Source organism: Lactuca serriola, chromosome 5 (genome assembly GCF_051521515.1).
Source record: "Lactuca serriola cultivar US96UC23 chromosome 5, Lser_US96UC23_V15, whole genome shotgun sequence".
Classification (NCBI taxonomy): domain Eukaryota; kingdom Viridiplantae; phylum Streptophyta; class Magnoliopsida; order Asterales; family Asteraceae; genus Lactuca; species Lactuca serriola.
The window spans coordinates 10,011,716-10,030,646 of record NC_136412.1 but is presented as its reverse complement, the minus strand read 5'-3'; the positions used below and the strand labels follow the sequence as shown (position 1 = coordinate 10,030,646).

Genomic DNA, 18,931 nt, shown 5'->3' with positions numbered 1-18,931 from the left:
GTTCTGGTTAGAGCCAAATTTATTTTGGACGTGGAGGTGGAAGACGACTTTAGAGAGAGAGAGGCCAAAATTAATTAATTATTTTCTTTTTCATTTAAATTAAATAGAAAAAAACATAAAAATAAATCTTAAGGGCATTACAGTCATTTTAGTTTACCAAGGGACCAAATCCGCAACGAAACTAGCTCAAAAGGACTACTAATCCAAAAAAGTCGGGGTTTGGACTAAAACCCCCAAAAAATGCATACCACAGGGATAATTTTTGCAATTTTGTCTATAATCTATAATCTTCATCGCAACTAGATTTGCAAGAGAAGCAACTGAATTTTCACATGAAGGCCGAAGAAGGCATTGATCTTGGTTATTACACTACATCTTCACCTTCATACATCCAATCTCACCCTCTATCATTTTCCCATCCTAGTTTCCTTTCAATTTGTTTAAGGTTTTATATGTTGGTTTTGGAATCGGACTCGTGAGATCAAAGGCAAGAAACGAGTTTAAGGTTATTTGGGTTGGTTTCAAATTAGACACACAATACCCATACAACTAGCAATAAGCTCCATTGTTCAATAGAGTGTAACTTTGTTCATACTTGTTTGACCGTTGTAAATATGTTCTTGATGGAGGTGTTGATGAAGGTGTGTATTACCCTTTTCTCATATTAAGTTTCCATCAGTTTTTATGAATTTTGTCGATGAATTATTTCTTTAAAATATAAATTTAACATATTTATTATATAAATATGATCACCTATGAAATGACTGTCTTCTTGAGACAAACTTATCAGTTTTCTATTTTATAATTTTGACATAAGTTTTAAAAATTGTTATAAGTTTAGTCCGTACTCTTTAAAAATTATCCCAATTTTTTTCATGATTTGTTTTTATATGTTTTTTCTTAAATTTAGTTTTTTTTTTATAACTTTCTTTTACATATCTGTCTTAGTATAACTTGTTTTTGTATATGAGGATTTGCATGTCAACATTACTTGACTTGTTTTGACTAATATTAATTTGTTACGTATTTAGCCGAATATATCTAATTGTCCATTTTATCACATCTATGAAATGATATAAGTAATAGTCTTAAAAAATATAAACAAATGTTTGGTAAAAAAGAATAAAAAAATACAATAAGTATTCCCCCTAATTTGTGAAGTTGAAGCCGTCAAGCCACATATTTTGTGTGGTTCTACGTTTCAGGTTCGGTTCCATGCGTATTCCAGCCTAATTATTACGTGTTGGGTCCGCATAAGATTTCCAACTAGTTATACTTTCCTCCTTTGCAAACCCAAATTTTCCGAAAGATTTTCACTTTTGGTTATTATAGAAAGATCCCAAATAATATATTTGGTTTATTCTTTATCTGAATCACGATAATCTTTCCAAAAAAAAAAAGTTTTTTAATATTGTTCAAACATGTGTCATAGTTCTATTGGTCAGTCATATATCTACCTAATAAATAATGAAAATGACTTTGCCACATGATCTTTTCTCATTTATTTGGACACATGACATTTTCTAAAAATTTTAAAATTTTATATTTTCCACTTGTCATTTTATTGTATTTTTGATTTTATTAAATTAAAATCCACATTTAATATATAAGATAATATATATGTAAGGTATTTATTAGAAAATGGTTTATATATGTAATGTATCTAATGCATTAAAGTCTCATTAATTTTAATAATTCAAATTTTTTTTTATTTTTCTTATAAATTTAATGTTTTCAAATTACTAAAATTTTATATTTAATTTTTTTAAATAAACCCATGTAATACATGGGTCTCACACCTAGTTTGATTATGGAAGTAAACACACATGAACGACAATCACAATATCCATCGGCTAAATCCTTGGACTAGCAAAATACCACACATGCCCAATTGCCATTCGATAAGGTGATAAAACGGACGGCTTGAAGATGTAGACAATGGGTTCAAATCAAAATGGGTTGCTTTCGTTACGGGTCAAATCAAAGATGGATTATCCCGCACATATTTTTTGTTTGTTTTGAAAGATTTTTTAATATATAATCCCTTGAAATTTATATATGTTTCAAAATTAAGCCGTATTACAATAAAAAAAAAATCAGATTTTAGTAAAACTAAAGATGTTGTAAGCCGTATTAAAAATAACTTATTGATTTTTTTTTAAATGAAACTTTTCTAATGATGGTTTTCGGATCAGCTTTCACGCACCGACTAATGTCGTTGTAAACATGAAGCTTGATTTATTGGTTTTTTGAAAAATCAGTAAGTCAAAACAATATTTGACAATGTGAAAATAACTTTTAAAATAAGTTTTCATTAACCTTTTAAAAATGAGATTTTAATAAATTATGATTTTTAACTTTTTCAAAACTTCTTATAACTTTTTAAGTTCTAAAAACTAAAATACATCTTAAAAGATGTATAAGTTAAGAAAACATTTTTTAAACAATAATTTATTGCCACGTTATTATTCTAAAAATTTTGATCTCTAATTAAATGACATCTATAATTGTTACGTTTTTTCAACATTATTTATTTATTTGTTATGAATTTAACTTATTGATCTTCATCTATCTAAAATTTTCAAAAATATCGTCTAAACATATTATACTTTAATATGAAATATTTCAAATGAACATCATCATTTGAAATTAGTATACAAATATTTCATAAATGAAAATCTATGATAGAAATAATTAAATGGTTAAATAAATAGAAAATATTAAAAACTCTTAATATAATTAAGAGGTAAAAATAAAATACGATAAAATAGAATGTGTTAGATGTCTAAAGCTATATAGTATATTGACCAATATATATTGAATAGTCAACATAAATACAAAAAAAAAATGATTCCAATGGTATTAAATTAAACTCTAAAATAAATCGACATCGAAGATATTTTTATTAATTTTTTCCAACCACATAAGCTAATCCCAACCTTTTGCCTAAAAGTCACTTGGGTGCAATTCCATTTAATAGATTGTTGAATAGTGAAGATTGATTGATGGTGTCGAGGTTGTTGTTGGAAGTGACAGTACCAAATAATGCATGCTGAAACTATAAATCTTATGAGATTACCTCTTCTAGTATAGTTATAAGATACTTGTGATCACCTTTTATGTTTTGACATCATCATGTTGTTATGCAATTCCTCCAAGCCAAATGTTTACAATTAATGTCGCACAACATTTTAGGAATCCATGTTTGGATGCATGTGTCGTGTACACGATTTGTATGTTACTCCTAGTCGATTTAAACAATCATTATGCTATATAGATATGAATAATACCGCCACAAAGTAGATATAGGCTTTCATGTGAAGTTTTTTCGGACGTCTTCAAGTACTCATCATAAGCATTATGAACTATCTTATACGCTAGTTGACGTATTATAGATTTTCACGCATGTAACGTAGTAAAAGACTTTTTGCCTCTACCATCTTATGATATTATCAAATATGAAAATTGTATTTTCATAGCATCAATAATTCATATGAATAGTTATTTTCGCATGCATCCGAAAACTTGTTTTTGAACATTTGATCACAATGTAGGGAATTCTTAGCAAAGTACTATTCGATGAGGATATATTGTGTAGCTTCACAAATTTATGTCTATATAATTTCTCGTTCATAGTGCCCTGATTGAACTTGTAGTATCATAAAAAAAGAGTGTAGCTTCAACCATTGTTGGAAAAACAAGAACATTATACTTAAACATACTCATCTGACGACTTAACATCTGATCAACTTGATGATAATGAATCCATTTTACAACTATAAAGCATATGTTTAAAAGATAAGTTTTGTGGATAAAGTACGAAAATTGAGAATGTTTAAAATATATTTATTATTGTTCTTTCTAAATTGAAAAATAATCATTGGCTTCCGGCGGTCAACAAACAATTCTCTGGACAACTGTACCTAGTCGGGGTGTTTTTTTGTGTGATACCGCGATCATGGGGCGGTGTTCTCACTCAGTACCAGAGGGGCACATCAACATTCCCACGACACACAACATCACACCACACCTACATTCTCCTCTTTTAAGAAACAAAACCAAGGGTTTGCAGGATGTAAACTGGTTCAAAACCGGAAGAACCGAAAATCGGTTAATGAGTAAACCGGGAAGTGATAACCCGACCGAATACAACTAACTGATTCTGGTTCGGTTCTATTAGGAAATATGCTATCTAAAAAGGTGTTTGATACCAAAACCGAAATAATGGATTGGAGGAACCCAACCGAATACCACTAATCGGTTCCAACCAGTTTTGATTTCGATTCGATTTTCGGTTGGAGGTCAATAAAAGGAATACGAAATTCCATACAACTTATATACTTAAAAATGTACATTGTTATAATAACAATATACCAGCGTATTTTGTATACAATAACAACATAATCGCACTAACTATTTATAAAAAACAACATATTTGTATTTTTATAATGACTTCAGCAAATACGTAACCTGAAGCTTATAAAAAAATGAGAAATTAAATTACCTCCTACCTTTTATGCCTATAATTATTTCTACCCACTAAAATTATGACAAATCAACATTCAATTTAATTTTATTTGGTATATTTCTAATATAGCTTTAATGAGTTAGTTAAAAAATATGGAAAGATGACATTTGTCATAATTTGATTGGGTAGGAACATTTGTAGGCATAAAAAGTAGGAATCAATTTAATTTCTCTAAAAAAATTTAAATACATCCTTATTGTGGTTAAACAAATGACAATAAAAGTATGCGAACGTCTTCTTTCTAGTAATTTTCTAATAAAAAACCTAATTCTGCTTCAGCTACATAAAAAGTTTAGAAATTGAAAGGAAACAAAAACAATTGCAGGTGGTCCGCTAGACAAAAAGGGAAGTTTTTATACATAAAACGACGCTTTTTGGAGATCTCTTACTTTTAATGCAAAGTTCCCATCCATGAGAAAACCGAAGACATCGACATATCATCGCCTGACAACGGCCCCGAGAGGAGAACCCATAACAAAACGGCCATTATCTCCAACCGCCTTACTCCTTTACCCTCACTGCATCACCGTCGCCGTCAATCCCTCCGATCACCACAATCGTCAGCACCGCCACGTCATTGCTTTTGCCCTCATCTATCACCGCATTTGATCTGGCTTTCACGCTTGAATTTTTCGTCATTGCCGGCGGTTGTTGATCGGAAGGGTTGTTTTGGAAAGTCGGCTGAGGAATTATGGAATCGATAATGGCTAGGGCGCTGGAGTCCACTCTCAAATACTGGCTAAAATCTTTCTCCAGAGATCAGTTCAAGTTACAAGGACGCACAGTGCAGCTATCTAATATAGGTGCGCATTTACCTTTACTTTGATTATGACACAAATGTGTTGAAATCGAAGAACTCGACGCAATTTGAATGTTGAATTGGAATTCAATTTTTGAACTTTGATAGATATAAGTGGTGATGCTTTGCACGCAAGTCTTGGATTGCCGCCTGCAATAACCGTAAGCATGGCGAAATCAGGGAAGTTGGAGATTGTGGTATGTAATTAACTTCTCGATGCCATATCAGTCACTTAATTATCATATGATTTTATTTTTTTTGGGAAGAATTGCATTCAATAGTAAGTTCAGCGTCTGCTAGCTGAAGTTAATTTGTAGACACACAAATGGAGACGTTAATTAGTTTAAAGCACAGATGATTTTGTGTGTATATGCTGCTATACGTACATGTATTCTTAATATGATCGGATGTACGTATTTTTGAAGCTTCCGTATTTGAGTAATGTGCAACTGGAGCCCATTGTTGTGATGATTGATAAGCTTGATGCTGTGTTGGAGGAAAATGATGATTTGGATGCACGTAGGAGCACAAGCAGGTGATCGATCATTATTCATTAGTCATTAGTTTAAAATCTTGTGGTTAACATAAAATAATTGGAGCACTATTTTGTTTGTTTGTTTCTGAAAGTGCACAGGCGTCTTCTAGTTCTTCAAAAGGTGGTAGCTATGGATTTGCTGAGAAGGTTAGGTAGTTTTACAATTTACATGGTGCAATTGTGAATTACTAATATGATTGTGATTATACAGTTTGTCCTGAATATTTATCTATGTATTGAATTACAGATTTTTATTCTTATTTCTTAAATAATCTTAGCTGGCTGGGTTTTGTTTTTATTATTAGATCGCTGATGGAATGACATTACAAATACGAACCATCAATCTATTACTTGATACTCATGGTAGTGGTGGTGGACAACTTGGAGAGGCAAGTTGGTAAGTTTATGATCAAAGATATATTTGGGTAATTGATAGGATAAAAACGTCCAGACAAGTGGTTTTTTAATCAGCAAGTCATGCATAATTTTTATAGATGTAATTCATTTTAATTAGTTAATTGGAATTTATATTAGGATCTATTACTATCAGCTTAATTATGTATTCTTGCTAAGCCAGGGTACCACCAATGGCATCTATTACAATCCGGAATCTTGTGTTGTACACCACTAACGAGAACTGGCAGGTCTCTTCTAAAACTATATATATATATATATATATATATATATATATATATATATATATATATATATATATATATATATATATATATATATATATATATATCCAATTTACACATTTTCTACTTATTTCAAATTACAACAAATGATTATTTATTTGGCAACCACATGTGACAGGTTGTGAACCTTAAGGCAGCAAGGGACTTCTCAAATGACAAGAGCTTCATCTATGTGTTCAAAGTAATCTTACCTGTCAAAATCTAACCATTTTGTTAGTACTGATCATTTCATATGATACTTAGTGAGTGTGTGTGTGTGTGTGTGTGTTTTGGAATGAACAGAAGCTTGAATGGGAGTATTTATGTATGGATCTGCTGCCTCATCCTGATATGTTTGCAGATCCTTCTCAAAGCAAGAAACATGATAAGGGTGGTGCAAAGCGGGTATTCTTTGGTGGTGAGCGGTTTATCGATGGAATATCTGGAGAGGCTTATGTAATCTTAACACTTGATTGTCTGCAAACTCAGCTTCACTACCTAAATTAACTCACTCATCAGTTTAAACATTTCCTTAACTCTATCCAACTTTCATGTGTTTTGTTTTTAATTATAATCAGATTACAATACAAAGAACGGAGCATAATCGTCCATTGGGTATGGAACTTCAGGTGCATATTACAGAAGCTGTCTGCCCAGCGTTAAGTGAGCCAGGTTAGTAAGGAAGGGCTTCTTCCTTTTATTATTTAATTTAATGGGTTAAGCACTTAATCTGGACAACTATTACTATTAATGGATTAAACCAAAAGCATGCCTTAATGTATTAAGACGCTAACCTTTTACCTATTTGCTCTCTCACAACTCCTCTCGTTAAATTTGATGTATTATTGTGAAATTTGTTCTTTAGAAACAAACTTTATGTATACAATACAATATGTTCATGACTTAATGACTTCACTCTGATAAAATAATAACAGGACTTCGAGCTGTTCTTCGTTTCTTCGCAGGAGTATATGTTTGTCTTAACAGAGGAGATGTGACTCCAAATGCTCAAAAGGTTAGTAAAAAGTTACTATAGAAACTAACTGCGTAAATTTTATAAAAACCAACGTTTTTTTTTTTCTGGCAGCAATCAATAGAAGCTGCAGGGCGTATAATAGTATCTTTTATGGTGGATCATATATTTCTTGGCATCAAAGATGCTGGTTTGTGACTTGTTATATTTGTCTAAAATTCCATCTTTCTTCTTTTTGTTTTCCTATTTTAGACAATTATATTTTCAATTAAGATGTAGACAATAAAAAAAATGGTACTCACTGAAAAATCTCACTGTACTTCTAGGGTTCCAGCTGGAACTTCTGATGCAGTCACTTTACTTTTCTCGGGTAGATTTCCATGCGACACTCCTAAATAGCTATATGTTTATGTTTTTCCCTGTACAATGTAATTAGTATTTCTGCATGATGATGGTGATTATATGTTAAAAATACACATTAGTTTTATTTTGATTTTGTAGGCAACCGTATCTGATGGAGCAATTGCCAAATGCTTAACTCGGGTCACGCTTGGTGGACTAATTTTAAGGTATACTCTCTTAACATAAAACCTTCACATCCAAAATTTATATCTGATGCATAGCAGCATATGCATTGTGTTTTACTATTGATAGTTACTAAACTTAAACAAAATTTATATGATTGAATTCAGGGATACGTTCTCTCGTCCACCATGCCCACTAGTGCAACCATCCATGCAAGATGCTGCAGATGAACCTCTACACATTCCAGATTTTGGTATGGATTGATTGTCACTGATGTGTTTCTCATCAATGTGAAAATTAACATTTTGCAATTTCTTTTTTTTTTTTTTCACTAGGAAAAAATTTCTGTCCTCCAATATATCCGCTAGGCGATCAGCAAAGGACACAAGATGACCGTGTCCCACTCATGTCCCTCCATTGTCTTAAATTCATGCCCTTCCTTCCCCCACCAGAGATTTCTTCACACACTGTAATCGAATGCAAGCCTCTTACGGTATTATATCATTTATCATCAGATTTTACATAAACCAAAAAACATTATCCAATTTTACTCATAATGCAACCATTCTTCTTCAATCTTCCCAGATTCATCTTCAAGAAGAGTCGTGTGTAAGAATATCATCTTTCCTAGCTGATGGAGGTGTGGTTAACCCCGGTGATATATCTCCAGATATCTCCATCAACTCCGTTCAATTCAATATGAAAAAATTAGAAATCACTGTTCCACTGGAGCCCAGGAAACCAGACCATCCCACATATTTCCATCACCATTCGAGCTCCTTCAATGGAGCAAGGCTTCAAATCCACAACTTACATTTCTCTGAAACACCTTTCCTAAAACTTGGCCTGCTCAATCTTGACATGGATGCTGCATGCTTCTGTTTGTGGGAAGGCCAACCGATTGATGCCAGCCAGAAAAAATGGTCAATCGGAGCTTCTCTCATTTGCCTCTCTCTAGAAACATGTACCAATCCCTTTGTACCTAATCCTTCTAGGATACGCTCTTCAGAGTTAGAGTTATGGAGGTGTATAGAGATGAAAAGTGTTTGCATTCAGGTGGCTATGGTAACAGCTGATGGAACTCCGTTAACACACGTTCCTCCACGTGGAGGTGTTGTCAGAGTAGGAATCGCCTGCGAACAATATCTATCCAACACCTCCATCGAGCAACTGTTTTTTGTTTTGGATCTTTACGACTATATCGATGACGTCAGCGTTAGGATGGCAATGGCGGGAATAAGTAAACCAACGAAGATTGTTAGATCCGAATGTTTGGATCATGAAAGTTTAAGCGAAAAGGTCCCTGCTGATACTTCAATCAGTGTATCGGTTAAGAATCTGAAACTGACGTTTCTAGAATCTTCCTCCGTAGACATTCAGGGTACACCTCTAGTTCAACTTGTCGGAGATGACCTGTTGATGAAAGTCGCTCATCGAACCTTGGGTGCTGCGATGGCAATTTCGTCAAATCTGCAGTGGGAGAAAGTGCAGGTGGAGTGTGCAGAGACAGATAGAAGTTTGAGTGAGATGCGAGGTGTGTTTTGGGTGCAAAACAAGAGGAATTCGAACGGCGTTCCGATTCCGTTTATGAATATAAGCGTGGTTCATGTAATTCCATACAATCCAGAAGATATAAAGTGTAGAAGCTTCCGTGTAATGGCTTGTATTGCGGGTGTACGTCTTGCAGGTGGAATGAATTACAACGAAGCTTTACTCCACCGTTTCGGGATTCTAGGGCAAGATGGGGGACCGGGGGATGATCTCTCGAGAGGTTTACATCATATATCTTCGGGACCTTTGTCAAAACTATTCAGACCATCGTCTCCGTTTGCCGAAGACATAGAGACTCGGGGTAAGCAGCTAGGGTTAGGGTTTCACTTTTCACAGTAGTCATTTATTTTCAATCGTTAATCGTCTTTGTTTCTTGTTTGTTTTAGATGAAGGCGTAGGGAGTAGTAGTAGTAGTTACCTGCAGTTGGATGAAGTGAATATATCGATAGAATTGAAGGACTGGATATTTGCGTTGGAAGGCGCGGAAAGGCTGAAGTTGGAAGTGGAGGATTCCTGCAGCAGAGAAAAGAGATCCTGGCATACGTTTTTTGAGAGTTTTGTAGTGAAAGCAAATGGAAGCAAAAACCAGAAAGTAAAAAATTCGATTCAAGGAGAAGCACATAAATATCCTGTTCAAGTCGTCAAGGTTGGTATTGAAGGGTTGAAGACTTTGAAACCTGAGTCACCGACAAAAGGAAGCGCAGATCAGAGACACAGTGGAGTCGATATTAAAATTGACGTGGTGCCTTGTGAAGACAAGGCTGGGAATATTACTTGGGCTGTGGAAAATTTGAAATTTTCTGCAAAACAACCGGTGGGTTTTTATACTTTATACTATTCAAGTTGTTGGTATTATTTTATAAAATTATAGGATAGGGGAAGTAGTATTTAATTTAGGGACCGATTATTATTATTATTATAGATTGAGGTGGTTGTAAGAAAGGAGGAGCTGCAACATGTAGCTCATATGTGCAAGCTGGAAATTGATTCAATGGGGCGAATAGCGGCTGGAATTTTACGATTGCTTAAGCTTGATGGAACCGTAGGTCAGGCAACACTGGATCAACTAAGTCGCCTTGGTAAATGAGTCTAAGATTGAGAATTTTTTTTTTTTTTTGGAAATCTGAGGAGGTATTTGCATATCATATTGAAAATTTTGCAGGGAGTGATGGTTTTGAGGAGATATTCTCTCCACGAAAGGTGAAGAATGATACTAGTACTGAAGTTCCTAGTGGTAGCATGAACAGGAGTCCATCTTTCCTTGCACCTGTAGATGATAAGGAAAGTTGTTCTTGCTTGGATCCGACTTTAGCTTCACTTGAGGCAGAATTGTTGGAGTCACAGTCCAATTGTGCTGAACTGAGATCATCAGAATCTTCTTCCAACCCTCACCTACAACATCTTGCTCAGAAACTAGAGACTATGCACAGATTGTTGGCCAGGTTGCGGGATCAGGTATATTTATTTTTCCTAACTCCCAATTAATTTATAGCTTGTTTTCATATATATTTATTACATTTGCAAATTGCAGGTTCAAGTGATTAAGGAAAGGGAAAGATGTACATTCGAGATGATTAATTATAGAGGCCTAGAAGACGTCCTTTTGTAATTACCCACATTTTCTCACTTATTATTTTGTATGTATGATATTGTTAGCCAATTTTGATAGGTAGTTATTTTGTAAAGCTTCCCTTATTTCCAAAATAATTTTTTTTAATGTACTTTTCTATTAGTGTGGCACGCAAACAAGCAAACATCATATTGGATAGCCCTGTCGAAAATACCCGATACCCGAATTACCCGCCCGATTTTTTCGGGGGGTAAATTGGGTATCAGGTAAAATTTTCCGGGTAATCGGGTTACCCGATTTTTTTCGGGTCAGGTAAAGGGTATATTTTTTGGGTTTCGGGTATTACCCGAATTACCCAAATTATTTTAAAAATTCATTCTTTTTATAGAGCTTGTACTATATAGCAGATATTTGATCACGTTTAAACTAATATCATCATTATAAAACATAAATATATTTATTATGACAATACGACACTAACAATATTAAAAGTAATTTTTATATATCATCACGTTCTTTAAAACTTAACTGTTTTCTATATTATAGTTTTTATTACAACTAACAAACTCATTATCTTGACGAAACTTTAGAACATGACAAAACTTATGACTACATTTATCTTAAATATTTTAAACTTTTAAATTAAGATCTTTAGGTATTTGTTTTTTTAACATTTTATTAGATTATATTAAGTCGTTAAAAAAATACTTGATATCTCATGTATTATTGAGTAGAAAATCTCAATGTTCAAAGCTTGACTAACTTCGTTTATGTCTCGTTTGTTTATATAAACAAGACTAATAAAGCACGACGTATTTATTTTATTAAATTTATTTTTAGGTGAAATTAAAAAAAAAAAATCATATATTTCGGGTAATACCCAAATTACCCAAACCCGACCCGATACCCGAATTACCAAAACCCGAATTACCCGAATTTACTTTGGGTAGGGTAACGGGTAATTTTTCTAACATGAAAAACCCGAATTACCCGACCTGAATTATCCGAAACCCGAAAAAATTACCCGTTCAACACCCCTAATATTGGGTAGGGTTCATTCCATAATTAAGATAAGATAATAACTCTTAATCATAATTATCTCTTTTTAATTAATGATTCAGATTGATAGTAGTTAACTTTTACCATTTACTCCAAGGCTTTCACAATGTCACATGATGCCAATAACAACCATGTAGACATTTTTTTTTTAACATCAAATTTTATTAAAAAACTCCAACTAGCAAGAGTCTAGAATACGAAACAAAGAAACACACAGAGGAAAAAACCAACATAAGTAAAACAACTCTATGGGACATTGAATGGAGAGGACTGTCTTTAGTAGGATTTCTAAATACACCATTGAAGATTCTATCATTCCTATATTTCCACAGGTTCCATAGTAAGCTATGACAAATTGTTCCGAATCTTTTTCGCCTCTTAGGAGAGGTACCCCATTGCTCCACATATGTAAGTAAATCAGCAACAAGAGTGAGATAATTATATGTTATTCCGCACCAGTTGAAAATTTTAGACCTTATTTCACAAGCGTAAGGGCAGTTCAGTAAAAGATGATCTGCGCATTCCACCCCACCAATGTAAGTACCACATGTAACTGGAATGGACCCTACACCACGTACTCTTAAAGCCACCGCCGACGGGTTCTCATTTGCATCGCACGCCATATGAAGCAATTTACTTTTATAGGAAAGGTCTTATTCCATTTGAAAGTGGGGAGAGTACTATAAGAATTTCTCTGTTGTTCAATCCTCCTACGCATGGCACACACCGAATATGTATCACTATTGTCTAATACACATTTCCATTGATCTTCACCAGGTAATAGCACAACAGTGGACATCTCAGCTTGTAAGTTGGCTATGCTTTGATTAATCACATGGTCTACCACCTAAGTTTTCCAATGTCCAACAAATTCCCCATTCAAGAATCTATCTGAAACTGAACACCGTTTTGTATCTTCAAGATCGTAAAGATGCGGATATTTGACACTTAGGGTCTGAGGTCCTGTCCATTTGTCAAACCAAAACTGTGAGTTCTCGCTAGATTTAATGTGCAATTTGAAGATATCATCCAATTCAAGTTCATTCTTTTTTAACTCTTTCCTAACAGATGATATATTGTTCCAAGCACCACATATGTTTCTGTTTGCTAGATAGTCATGAGGCTTGTGATTGAGATTATGAATGTCTCTAATCGTTCTTCCCCACAATGAGTCCTTCTCAGTTTTTAGGCGCCACCACCACTTCACGATTAGACCTATGTTTAGGGAGCAAATTGAACCTACACCCAAACCACCATCAGCTTTTGGGCAATCACTTTGTTCCATGAAACCCAATGGATTTTTCATTTTTTTTTCTTTTGTTATCATCACCTCACCATAAAATATGTAGACATACTTTTCACAATATTGGTCCAACCCAATATAATTATAACAAAAATTCGAAGTGAACTCGTATACATTTATTATGCACAACCATGTAGACAAGATTTTTCTTCACGTTATTGGTTCATTTCATAACGTCACCTAGAAATGACGATTCGAATAAATTATAATCTTACTTACCAAAGTTATAGAAGTTGTAACTTGCAAAACTAACAAAAGATCTGTGTCAACATAAAGCAGAGAGAAACAAGGTTTTGTCATGAGACGATTAAAATAATGAGACATGAAAACATTGTTATTGGAAATTTGGAAAGATATAGAAAGGCAAGTAAATAGCTTCAAAATAAGATAATATACAAAATGTTTTCTCTATATGTCGAAATATTTTTACATTTTTTTCCTGATTAGTTAGTAATCACTCACAATATATTAATACATCTATTTTGGTTTAAGGCCATACATACATGCTGCTCTATGTAGTCTCTATGCAGTTTGTTGAATCACATCCAGGAACACCACAACTTAGGTGCGGTGTGGGTGCGGTAGTCGGGTATGATACATTTCTCTTATTTTTTCTTCTTTTCTGATTGGACATCGACTTATAGATGTATTTTTTTTCTCTTTTTCAGTTAAATGATATTTAATTAAATTATATATATAATAAAAAATTATAAAATATATATTAAAATTTATGATTTCTAATTCTCTATAAAAATGTATAATATTTAATAAAAAGTTAAAAATAAGTGAAGTGAAAGATGATAATTTCCGATTTTGAAAAATGAGATGAGAGTGATGAGAAAATAAGATGACACTAAGATGATAGACAAAATATGAAAGGTGAAAAGATGGTATATGCTCCGACCTAAAATAACCATTTTCATCAACAAATAGTTAACCTAATTGATATTTTAACATTGAAAGGACGAAAGAGACCAATCCATGTTTGTCAAAAGTTTTAAATAAGTTATGAAATGAAAGAAATTTCTAATTTAACATAGAATCTCAGTTTTCGTATAAATTTAGAATTTGGTGTAGCATTATGATGCTACTCAATATATACTACTTATATGATGATACTTTATATAATATTTGTTATTTGATATTTATTTATGCTATATAATTTAATTTTTATGTTTCAATATTATTTAGAGTTATTAGTACTTATTCAAATAATTAAAGACTGAATTTGTATATAAATAAAACATGATGATGTATACAGTAATTCTAGTAAACTAATATAACACACAGTTAACACTGAGGGTGAATATGATTTCGATGCAACCGAGGCTATGAAAAAAGTGTCATCGTTAGAGGTCCAAATAATGACTGATGATCAATCTTAACAATTTTCTTGCTCGGTGTAGTCCTAAAATAACTCATTATAATCCAAAAAATATATTAAATATGTATGAAAATGTTTCCAAGAATGTAATATTTCTCTACTTATATATGTAATACTTGTGTAGATGCATAGATAATATTTATTTAAAAGTGGACTAGATGTAACGTTTTCATCTAATAATTTCGTTGTTTTAATTTATTATATATGAATATTATACTTTGGTAAGATAGTTCAAAAGTTATTCAAGTAAAAAGAGTGCATGAGTTCTAGGAATTCCCATATCGGTTAATAAAATAATAAACTTAGAATACTTCTTTGATGTTAAAAAAGATATAGCAAATCAGAGGTAACCTTTATAGATATCAATCGGGAAAATGATTTAGGAGAGTAACTATCTCTTATTTGTGTTCACATATTGACAACTTTTTATTTTTTGTACATAAGAAAGCAACTAACTTGTTTTAACTGTGTAACATCCCAAAAATCATGACCAAAAATTTCGTTTTTAATTTAATACTAAAACCATAATTGTCAAACCATTAATTTAATACTCCAGCATCGGACCCCGCCCAACATTAGGCCCTGCCTGGCATCGAGCCCCGCTCGGTATACATATCTGTCTCTCTTAGGCCTCGTCTGTCTCTGCCCCCTCCCCCCCCCCCCTCCGCTAAACACATACAATCATATAACATGCTCTACTGTATCCCTGTCCTAAGAAACATACTCTGCTAATAATGAGATACGGAACATCGTCCGTACTCAGCTAGTGATGAGATACAGGACCTCGCCCACACTCACCTCTCTACCAAGCACATACAAGTATCACACAGACAACAAGTATAATCTAACATGCAAACATTCCTCGGTCACCCGCCCGACATCAAACCTTGGTCTGGAATAACATACTAGCATACAATGCCAAGGGCTAACCCCCGGGTCTTCCTACTCATAGACTACATGGGTTGGCATTGTGGCCTTAGACCCATTCACACCGTGAGGAGACTCACCTTGCACTGCTGAAGCCCTGGCTGGAACTAGCTGAGTACGGACGGAGTTCCATATCTCATTATTAGCAGAGTATGTTTCTTAGGACATGGATACAGTAGAGTATGTTTCTTTATATGTTAGCATGTTATATGATTGTATGTGTTTAGCGGACGGGGCCTAAGAGAGACAGATCTGTATACCGAGCGGGGCTCGATGCCAGGCGGGGCCTGATGCCGGGCGAGGCCCGATGCCAGAGTATTAAATTAATGGTTTGATAATTATTGTTTTAGTATTAAATTAAAAACAAAAATTTTGGTCATGATTTTTGGAATGTTACACAGTTAAAACAAGTTAATTGCTTTCTTATGTACAAAAAATAAAAAGTTGTAAATATGTGAACACGGATAAGAGATAGTTGCCCTCCTAAGTCATTTTCCCGATATCAATCATCAATACAAACAATGGATGGAAGATGGTGTGTTTTTTAGAAATTTGAGAACTTAATATATGCTGACATCTATGATTTATCTTAAGAAAAAATATGTAAATTTTTTTTACGGGCAATATAAAACAGAACAAATAGAGGAAAAATAAGCAAGGCTTATCTTCATTCGGTTGGTGTTGCCATGGCTTCCTCTACCATTTTCCACCTCTACCCCTTCAAAACCTCCCTAAAACCACCTCCTCACAGACGTTCTGTCATCAAATGCACTTCAAATGCATCCTCTCAGCCACCGGATTTCCCCTCTCCCGACTCCTCAACCACCACCAGCTCGGATAGCTTCCCCATCGAGAAACGACGAAAATCCGAGATCGTCAGAGACCGAAGATCCAAATCAGGCCTCGTAAAACCAGAACCTCCGAATTTCGAAGTCGGATGGAAGAGAACGGTGCCGATTCCTCTAGAGAAGCCTATAGGTTACGTGATAATGGATTTTCTGGAGAAATTGGAGGAGTTGATGGGAATGGAGTACGGATCGACGGCGTTGCTGGCGAAAGCCGGTGAAATTGTGGCGGAAAGAGCGAGAGAAGAGGCGGAGGATCTGAGAGATGAAGGGAAAGTGGAAGAGAGGATGGTGACGGAGCTTTGTAGAGTGTTGAAGCTGATGGAAATGGATCTGGCGATGGTTAAAGCTTCTGTGAAAGAAGAGACTTTGAACGAGAGGCTTCAACAGGCGAAGGCCAGATGCCGACAAGCCATTCTTGTTGCCAGTTCCTTTTGATTCTTCTTCCTCCGAAACTGGAAATTTTGCAGGGATGAGACGTTTTGCATCTAAATGTGGAACTTTTTGTTTCATCATTTTGAGTTCAATCCCATAGCCAAAGGTGTTAAAATATGGATTAAATTAAGTAATGATAAGGATGTTATTATACGTAAAAAATGCTCCTATTAAAAAACAGTAAGGTCAAGTATGTTACTCGTTGTACATTTAACCTGCAATGTGATTGTAATTTATATTCTCAGCTAGAACTGAACTGATTGTGGTTACAAGATTTAAGTATATTTGAAACATACTGTTATTGAACATAATTCGTAGGTATGGATATGCCAAGATATAAGTATATTAGATAATCTAGTTAAGGGTTTTAACATATGTTTGGCCATGATTTCTAGAATATGCAATTTCAGTTTGATTTTTTTGAAGTATATTAATTTTATTGAATTTTTATATTTGGTGAAAATGAAAGACTAGTTTATTAGATAAATCTAATACTAGTTTTGGTTTCCAACATCTTAGAAATACATTATTATATAGTCATAGTTGATTATTAACTCTTACAAATCACTTAATAGTCTTGGTTTTTTCAGAAATGTCTAAGAACCCACTGGTCATTATTAATCCTTTCAAATAACTTATTCTTCTCGCACTGTTTGTTCAGAATCTATAAAAACATTTTAAGAACAAACAACCCGACCCCTCAAAATACTAGGACATCCAAAAAAAATATTTGAATATTGTCGCTCGAAATATTTGTAACTGTCTAGTTAACGGTTCTCATAATTTATATCCCAACCCTTCAATATTTGTAACTGTCTTAAAGTTTTGCTCCGCATGCTAAAAACAAACAACTCAATAAATCAATAATATTAACTATCAACATAATTTTCTTATATAATATGATAAAAAAATAATAATAAATCTACAATTTACTAATATTCTATATCGTGCCTTAAAGTCACACATACATAATCACAGATACAAATTACTGATGCACAAAATCATAGGCACGAATCACCAATACACAAAGCTCTCTTAGCCTAACTGTGATTTCATGCAGTCTAGCTGCGATTCCCGATTTGCTCACAGCTAGATGTGATTTCCGATTTGCTCACAGCTAGATGCGATTTCCTCTACAAGAAAATATTTGCCTGCGATTTTAGGCTATACACCTACAATTTCATGCTTGCTAGATGCCGTTTTCTCTAAAAAAAGATACATCTCCATTTTTTTTTTTGGCAAATAACTAACATAAACCTATCCTAAATGATGTAAAAACTAATAAAACACCCTTATAACATGAAATAACTAGACAACTCACAAAGTCTTCGTGTGTATATTGACCTTGAGCCATTGAGAATGTTGAAAGAATTTTTTGAAGTTGAAAGTGTGAAAGAAAGGGTTACTTCAAAAATTATAGGTTTTTATACTTAAAACCCATGGTCCGACAATGGGCCAAATTTGCGGTCCAAGAAGATGAAATAGCAAATCACCTATGGCCTATGGTTTCGTCAAATATTTTCAGAAAATGGTTCACTTTTTGCTATTTTGTGACAAGCCATTAAAAGTAATGGGACTTTGGCTAAATTTGTAATTTCCTCAAAATAAAAAGTACAATTAGTATAACTCACATATTATTTTAAAGTTTAAACTAATATAATAATCGTGGACTCAAAAACCCTATCTACATCAATGTATGTAAGGATGAACTTTTTAACCAAAAAACCAGACCACAACCGGAACCAATTAGTGGTATTCGGTCCGGTTCTTGGTTCCCCCGATCCACCATTTTCAGATTTCGGTTCATTTTACATGTGCTT

At 33.7% G+C, this 18,931-nt stretch overlaps 3 protein-coding genes across 6 annotated transcripts; 2 read left to right on the top strand and 1 right to left on the bottom strand.

The window, feature by feature from the left end:
• Nucleotides 1–4,840: 4,840 nt before the first annotated feature.
• On the top strand, nt 4,841–11,309 carry LOC145051958 (uncharacterized). Of its 4 annotated transcripts, none has more exons than XM_078999782.1 (20): nt 4,841–5,331; nt 5,436–5,524; nt 5,753–5,862; nt 5,955–6,009; nt 6,168–6,259; nt 6,440–6,506; nt 6,679–6,741; nt 6,901–6,957; nt 7,118–7,211; nt 7,475–7,554; nt 7,627–7,702; nt 7,839–7,882; nt 8,014–8,081; nt 8,205–8,290; nt 8,373–8,530; nt 8,623–9,889; nt 9,975–10,402; nt 10,511–10,667; nt 10,751–11,043; nt 11,120–11,309. In XM_078999782.1, the coding sequence occupies exons 1-20, from the start codon at nt 5,220–5,222 to the stop codon at nt 11,195–11,197; spliced, it is 3,474 nt and encodes a 1,157-aa protein (XP_078855908.1). In that variant the 5' UTR covers nt 4,841–5,219; the 3' UTR covers nt 11,198–11,309. The 4 variants fall into 4 exon arrangements, with proteins under 4 accessions (XP_078855908.1, XP_078855907.1, XP_078855909.1 ...); XM_078999781.1 differs by having other exon boundaries at nt 6,843–6,995; XM_078999783.1 differs by lacking the exons at nt 4,841–5,331; nt 5,436–5,524; nt 5,753–5,862; nt 5,955–6,009 and having other exon boundaries at nt 6,214–6,259; nt 6,843–6,957.
• Nucleotides 11,310–13,064: 1,755 nt separating this feature from the next.
• Nucleotides 13,065–13,523, bottom strand: LOC145049323 (uncharacterized). The gene has a single exon (XM_078997749.1). It carries the CDS (start codon nt 13,521–13,523, stop codon nt 13,065–13,067), a length of 459 nt encoding a protein of 152 aa, XP_078853875.1.
• Nucleotides 13,524–16,471: 2,948 nt separating this feature from the next.
• On the top strand, nt 16,472–17,422 carry CRR41 (potassium/sodium hyperpolarization-activated cyclic nucleotide-gated channel protein). The gene has a single exon (XM_078999780.1). It carries the CDS (start codon nt 16,518–16,520, stop codon nt 17,112–17,114), a length of 597 nt encoding a protein of 198 aa, XP_078855906.1. The 5' UTR covers nt 16,472–16,517; the 3' UTR covers nt 17,115–17,422.
• The last annotated feature ends 1,509 nt before the right edge of the window (nt 17,423–18,931 follow it).

What these genes read in the sequence shown, in the direction of transcription:
- LOC145049323 (XM_078997749.1), bottom strand. Translation starts at nt 13,523, where the DNA reads ATGAAAAATCCATTGGGTTTCATGGAACAAAGTGATTGCCCAAAAGCT.
- LOC145051958 (XM_078999781.1), top strand. Translation starts at nt 5,220, where the DNA reads ATGGAATCGATAATGGCTAGGGCGCTGGAGTCCACTCTCAAATACTGG. An exon ending in CAGGGAAGTTGGAGATTGTG is followed by an intron (nt 5,525 to 5,752) that starts GTATGTAATTAA and finishes GTATTTTTGAAG; the next exon opens with CTTCCGTATTTGAGTAATGT. An exon ending in TCTACACATTCCAGATTTTG is followed by an intron (nt 8,291 to 8,372) that starts GTATGGATTGAT and finishes TTTTTTCACTAG; the next exon opens with GAAAAAATTTCTGTCCTCCA.
- CRR41 (XM_078999780.1), top strand. Translation starts at nt 16,518, where the DNA reads ATGGCTTCCTCTACCATTTTCCACCTCTACCCCTTCAAAACCTCCCTA.